Source organism: Bidens hawaiensis, unplaced genomic scaffold (assembly GCF_021521415.1).
Source record: "Bidens hawaiensis isolate Kalapana, Puna unplaced genomic scaffold, B.hawaiensis_p1.1 tig00010819_1, whole genome shotgun sequence".
Classification (NCBI taxonomy): Eukaryota; Viridiplantae; Streptophyta; class Magnoliopsida; order Asterales; family Asteraceae; genus Bidens; species Bidens hawaiensis.
In genome coordinates, this window is record NW_027491836.1 from 10,591 (window position 1) to 17,850 (window position 7,260).

A 7,260-nucleotide genomic window follows, 5' to 3' on the forward strand; every position below is an offset into this window, starting at 1 on the left:
CAATCAAATATGTTTTAAAAATAAAATAACAACATTAAAGTATTCAAAAAAATTATAAACTACCATACTTTTACGTTGGGAAGCACCCTAACACGTGAATTAAGTATACCCAGCAGAGCCCAGTTGGACCCGCAACTCACCTTGAAAAGGGACGTCTGCGCAGTTGTACCCGCAAGACTCCTTAACGGACGTCTGCGCGGTTGAACCCGCAAGACTTAACTTAAAGGGACGTCTGCGCAGAAACCAACTGGATCAGCAGGACCCACCACGCTCAGAGACGTGACGTCCTTACGCGCAGTACGCAAGCTGTTCCCGCAGGAAACGCCTCCCAATGGTTTCCAAGTACTCCGCCTGTTCCCGCAGTTACGGATACCAGCCATCAGGGAAGGCTACCCGCGCAGCAAGGCTACACGCACAAGGCTTAACACTCATAATAATTCAGTAGTCACCTGAAGAAGGAATGAGCAAGCCGGGATCAGTCCCGCACAAAGGCGGGAGGGGGAATACTCCCGCCCAAATGAGCCAGTCCGTACGATACTGAAAGATCTTTTGTACTGTACCTGACGAGGTATGGGCAAAAGATCTGACCAAAGATACGACAGCTCATTGACAACAGTATGGCGAGCAGCATGCTCTTGTACTGTATGTCACTATTAGCCGCTGCCTACTCACCAACTCCTGTCATACCACGTGCATAGCCGGCAGTTGGTGGAAAAGGAATAGTACACAGCAGGCCTGGTCACTGTCAGCCGCTGCCTACCCACCAACTACCAGCATGGCACGTGCGTAGGCCACAGTTGGTAGAACAGGAATACTATTCAGCCGGCCACACCTTCTTGGAAACCTACCTTCGGCTATAAATACCCCAAATGGTATGATCATCCCATCTCATCATCTTATCATCATATACTATCTCGTATTACATATTATACCTGATATCTGCTCTAGCAATCTCTTAATATACATTTATATTCAAGAGCAATCTAGTCTGATTCTCACGCCGGAGGGTGGTCACAAGGAGGTACCCCCCCCCCTTCTCAGTGACGAGCTCACGGTGTCTGTTTTGCAGGTTATCAGAAGAACCATCTTTGCCGGGTCTAACCCCTCGTGGGAAACATCTATCTAACCCCCAGGTTACCAGAAAAGGTCGAAGCCATTATCAAAATGGAATCACCTACTACCATCAAGCAAGCTCAGACACTGAACGGACGCCTAGTCGCACTTAACCGCTTCTTGGCAAATCATGCGGACAGGTCGTTCCCATTCGTGTCAACGCTGAGAAACTGTCTAAAGAAAACGCACTTCCGCTGGACACCAGAAGCGGAAGCAGCTTTTCAGGAAATTCGGTCATGTTTGATCGAACTCCCAACGCTCACAGCACCAGAAGCGGGAGAGGAATTAATCCTATACCTCTCCGCCACAGATAGAGCAACCGGGGCCGTCCTGTTAGTTGAGCGAAAATGCATCCAGATGCCAATCTACTATGTTAGCCATCTCCTAACAGACGTCGAAACTCGGTACTCTACCCTGGAAAAATTAGTCTTAGCACTTGTACAGGCTTCACGCAGGCTAAGACAATATTTCCAAAGTCACCCAATCACTATTCTCACCAACTTCAAACTTGCAAACGTTTTAGGCAAACCCGAACTTTCGGGACGCCTAGCCAAATGGGCAATAGAATTGGGAGAATACGCGATAAAGTACAAGCCAAGGCCAGCTATAAAAGGCCAGGTCTTGGCCGACTTTATTGCCGAAGTCCCCGCGTCGCGGGAGAAAGAGTGCCAGGACGAGGCTCAACCCTCTCCAGCACAAGACATCGATGATGTCTGGCGACTTTACACTGATGGAGCGGCCAGCAGCGAGGGCTCAGGCGCAGGGTTAAAACTTACCAACCCAGCAGGCCAAAAATACACTTACGCTATTCGATTAGACTTTCCAAGTACGAATAACGAAGCTGAGTATGAAGCATTCTTGGCCGGGTTGAGGATTGCGCGTAAAATGGGAGTAAAGAACTTGGAAGCCCATGTGGATTCCATGTTAGTTGCCAATCAGATAAACGGGACGTACACGGCCGTGAACGACACAATGGCCCTGTACCTCGCTCAAGCAAAAACCCTCATGCGCGATTTTAATGATTGTAAAGTCATACACGTCAAGCGTAGCGAAAACAAATCTGCGGATGCGTTAAGCAAGCTTGTGTCATTAGCTTTCACCCACTTGGGAAAGGACATCCGCATTGAACTCCTTGGAGCACCATCAGTCCCACACAAGGAAGTCTGTGTCATCCAAACCGGCACAGAAACGTGGATGACACCAATAATAAATTACCTTGCGGCGGGTATACTACCCGAGTCAAAAACACAGGCAAGAAAACTACGCTGTAAAGCACTGAACTATCAACTCATTGATGACATCCTTTACAGACGTAACTTTCTTGGCCCCCTCCTCAGATGCGTTGACGACCAAGATGCCAACTACCTCCTAAGGGAAGTACACGAAGGCATATGTGGGATACATGCAGGTCCACGCGCAGTTGTAGCTAAGCTAAACAACGCGGGATACTTTTGGCCGGGGATGCATACGGATGCGCTGGCGTACATAAGAAAATGCAGGTCTTGTCAGCTCTACGCACCTAACACGCATCGCCCGAAGAATAAACTTGTTCCAGTCACCTCTGCATGGCCATTTCAGAAGTGGGCCATCGACGTGACAGGCCCATTTCCCACAGCAGCAGGGAACGTCCAGTTTCTAGTGGTCGCCATCGACTACTTCACCAAGTGGATAGAGGCAAAACCCTTAGCCCAAACGACCGCAAAACATATCAAAAAATTCATTTGGGAATTTATCATTTGTCGTTTCGGGCTTCCACAGAATTTGGTGAGCGATAACGGCACCAACTTTGCTGACAAGAAGCTACAACAGTGGCTTAAAGAACTTCAAATCACCCACACCTTTACCTCGGTGGCGCACCCGCAGGGTAATGGTGAGGTGGAAAGAGCAAATAGGAGCATCGTCGACAGCATAAAGAGAAGACTATTGGAAAACAGATCCGGCTGGGTGGACGAAGTTCCACACGTACTTTGGGCACACAGAACGATGAAAAAGGCAAGTACGGGAGAAACCCCGTTCAGCCTCACTTATGGCACTGAAGCCATGGTCCCGATCGAAATTGGTTTACCCTCACCAAGGGTCATGATTCAACCAGAGGACAATAATGCGGAAAGACGGTTAGACCTTATGCTAACCGAGGAACGCAGAGACTTAGCCGCAATGCGTGAAGAGAACTACAAACGACAAATGCAAAAGTACTACAACACGCGGGTAAAACTCTGCAACTTCAATGTAGGAGACTACATATTGCGTAACAACGAGGCTTCGAACCAAGATCGCCCATGAAAGCTGACCCCTGTCTGGGAAGGTCCGTACGTTATCAAACAAGTACTGGGAAAGGGCGCATACCGGCTCGAAAGGCTCGATGGCACTCCCGTCCCACGAACATGGAACGGAGCTCAATTACGCAAATGATACATGTAGATCAATTCCAAATTTGTAAAGAAAAGGCCCAGAGCCACTTCTAATGGAAATGATTCTCCTTAGAACATCGACGCTGATGATTTTACATTTATACTTTTAACTTTCCACACGGATATGCCGGTCTTCACCGCATACATAAGTGAAAGAAAGCAGTTGCGTGGGGAAGGCGGTAAAACCCGCATAAACCCAAAAAACGGCAAACCTTCACGCAGGTCAGTCATAGGTAAACTTTGGTCATCCCACTAAATGAAAGTGTCGGTCCTAACCGCACAAATCATAAGAGGAAACCGAACCTATTGACAACCGCGCGTCGAACGGTTAACTTATCCAAAGCACTGGGAAAATTGCTAAAATAAACTAAAATATGCATGCGCAAGTCATGTAACGTTTATAACGCAAGTCCCAAAGATTCAAAAGTAAGCGGGAAAATACCCCTTACCTTGGCAACCAAGTAACCATAAGACGGGTGCGGGTACAGTGTTAAGGCAAAACCCTTCACATACTTAGCACCTGCAGGGAATTGAAGCCAAGAATACCTCGGCAACCAAGTAACTATAAGACGGGTGCGGGTACAGTGTTAAGGCAAAACCCTTCACATACCTAGCACCTGCAGGGAATTGACGCCAGGAATACCTCGGCAACCAAGTAACTATAAGACGGGTGCGGGTACAGTGTTAAGGCAATACCCTTCACATACCTAGCACCTGCAGGGAATTGACGCCAGGAATACCTTGGAAGTAAAGTAATTATAAGACGAGTGCGGGTACAGTGTCAAGGCAAAACCCTTCACATACCTAGCACTCCGCAGGGAAATGAAACCAAGAAGGATCTTCTGGGCCATGCTTGCGGAAACGGGAATAACATCCCCGCATAGCGGGAACGTCGAGAACTAGATTGTTTGAAGCTTCAAGATGGAATTGGTGGTTTTAACATAATTGATCACTATGTTCAAAACTACCAAAACCTCATAGAGAATCTACACAAGAGGTACTCAACGCTCCTGACTTGCGAGGAGGTTACAGACCTACCCGCATCATACCCAAAGATCAAGCAGAATAGTGGGAAATTCTGTGTGACATTAGGACTTCCGCGGGAAGAATCCCCATGGAAAACCTTAAAACTAAACCCTTTTCAAAAACCCTTTGCTTAAGTCCAAAAGTTCACCTCACTTTATTAAACATTCATGAGAAGAACATTGGACTGGGGGGACTTGAAGAGGTAGGTCCCAGCAGAGCCCAGTTGGACCCGCAACTCACCTTGAAAAGGGACGTCTGCGCAGTTGAACCCGCAAGACTCCTTAACGGACGTCTGCGCGGTTGAACCCGCAAGACTTAACTTAAAGGGACGTCTGCGCAGAAACCAACTGGATCAGCAGGACCCACCACGCTCAGAGACGTGACGTCCTTACGCGCAGTACGCAAGCTGTTCCCGCAGGAAACGCCTCCCAATGGTTTCCAAGTACTCCGCCTGTTCCCGCAGTTACGGATACCAGCCATCAGGGAAGGCTACCCGCGCAGCCAGGCTACACGCACAAGGCTTAACACTCATAATAATTCAGTAGTCACCTGAAGAAGGAATGAGCAAGCCGGGATCAGTCCCGCACAAAGGCGGGAGGGGGAATACTCCCGCCCAAATGAGCCAGTCCGTACGATACTGAAAGATCTTTTGTACTGTACCTGACGAGGTATGGGCAAAAGATCTGACCAAAGATACGACAGCTCATTGACAACAGTATGGCGAGCAGCATGCTCTTGTACTGTATGTCACTATTAGCCGCTGCCTACTCACCAACTCCTGTCATACCACGTGCATAGCCGGCAGTTGGTGGAAAAGGAATAGTACACAGCAGGCCTGGTCACTGTCAGCCGCTGCCTACCCACCAACTACAAGCATGGCACGTGCGTAGGCCACAGTTGGTATAACAGGAATACTATTCAGCCGGCCACACCTTCTTGGAAACCTACCTTCGGCTATAAATACCCCAAATGGTATGATCATCTCATCTCATCATCTTATCATCATATACTATCTCGTATTACATATTATACCTGATATCTGCTCTAGCAATCTCTTAATATACATTTATATTCAAGAGCAATCTAGTATGATTCTCACGCCGGAGGGTGGTCACAAGGAGGTACCCCCCCCCCCTTCTCAGTGACGAGCTCACGGTGTCTGTTTTGCAGGTTATCAGAAGAACCATCTTTGCCGGGTCTAACCCCTCATGGGAAACATCTATCTAACCCCCAGGTTACTCGTAATTTGCACCGGGGTCGGTTAGTGTTTCTTCAATTTCTTAAGCAATAAACTTAATCAAATAACTTTTCTTATAAAAAGTCCATAATTAAATTTTAGTTTTGTACTATATATATAAATACAATAAAGGATGGACTTGTGCTTCATTAGAATTTACCAAAACCATGTCTCTCCTCTCAGCCCTTCTCCTCCTCCCCTTCTTCTTCATTATATCCTTTTCAGCAGAATATAATACTTCAACATTCCCCGAATGCGGTTCATCGAACTGCGGTGGTGTCAATATCAGCTACCCGTTCTGGAAGATCGACAGCGAATCCACCACCCAGTTCTGCGGTTATGAAGGCTTCGGAATCAATTGCTCCCAACAAAATATTTCCGAAATTACCTTCAATGGCGATTCATACTACGTCGAGAGTATAAACTACGAGCTCGGAACTATCTTACTCGCTGATTACGAAGTTTCTCGTGTGGCCGAAGTCTGGAACAACTGCCCCAGGGTGCAACATAACATTACCTTAGGAACCTTGCCTTTCGACTTTGCTATGTATACCATTAATCTAAGTTTTCATTTCGATTGCGATCGATGCCCTAGTTTTGCAACTGAGGTACCGTGCTTGGAACGTGACAACGGAAAGGCGTGTTTAGACATTGTGAATAATATTATAGATGAATTGGATTGGAATGAGTACTCATGCGATCAGGAAGTGATAACAACGGTGTCGGGTGGGAACCTCGAAAGGTTCCCTGATCTCCCAACGAGTTTCAGTAGTATCTTGGAAAGAGGCTTTGGGCTACAATGGAAACAAACGGATGATTGCAGTAAATGTGAAGAGTCCAACGGGCGGTGCGGTTGGCGTAATACGGTCGGGTTCTTATGTTATTGCGCTGATGGTACGACCAGGAAAGGTGATTGCAAAGGTACGTTGGTTACATCTCATGTACTTTTACTCATGATTGTCAAAATTACGTAGAATAGTCAACGGTCATTTTAGGTGGGCTTGTTTATATTCGGTTTCAAACATTGAAACTGCTGAACCAAATAAAAGAAACCGAACCAAACTGATAATATAAATGCCACTAATGTTAGCAAGTGACTAAACCAGCACAATTACAAACACCAAAGCAAACAACCACACCAAGTACAAGAAACACAAACTAAATTCCTAAATGACCCGCACTTTTCACAAACTTCAAAACGTTATTAGAAGTACTGCATGAATTACTTTAGACTTCTTTTTAGACACGTTACAAAATTTGTTGGAAGTAATTTCAGACTTAAGTCACAAGTCGGTGAACTTAAGGGATTAATATTGACAAGCTAGTCATAGTGGTTATGTTTCCTAATTGTATTGTAATTATAATAGGTAATGTCTTTGATAGCAAGTTAGGTTAGTCCTATATAAGCATGTCATGGTTAGACATTATAGAGTGTGGTGTGAGGTGCAACCGAGTTAGGGTTCATCTAGAGAC

At 46.4% G+C, this 7,260-nt stretch overlaps 1 protein-coding gene across 1 annotated transcript; it reads left to right on the top strand.

Moving 5' to 3' along the window:
* Positions 1 to 5,954: 5,954 nt before the first annotated feature.
* LOC143536589 (LEAF RUST 10 DISEASE-RESISTANCE LOCUS RECEPTOR-LIKE PROTEIN KINASE-like 2.1) lies at positions 5,955 to 6,761 on the top strand. Its single transcript, XM_077030539.1, has one exon. It carries the CDS (start codon positions 5,955 to 5,957, stop codon positions 6,759 to 6,761), a length of 807 nt encoding a protein of 268 aa, XP_076886654.1.
* The last annotated feature ends 499 nt before the right edge of the window (positions 6,762 to 7,260 follow it).

Excerpts from the sequence above, each read along its gene's own strand:
- LOC143536589 (XM_077030539.1), top strand. The coding sequence starts at position 5,955 with ATGTCTCTCCTCTCAGCCCTTCTCCTCCTCCCCTTCTTCTTCATTATA.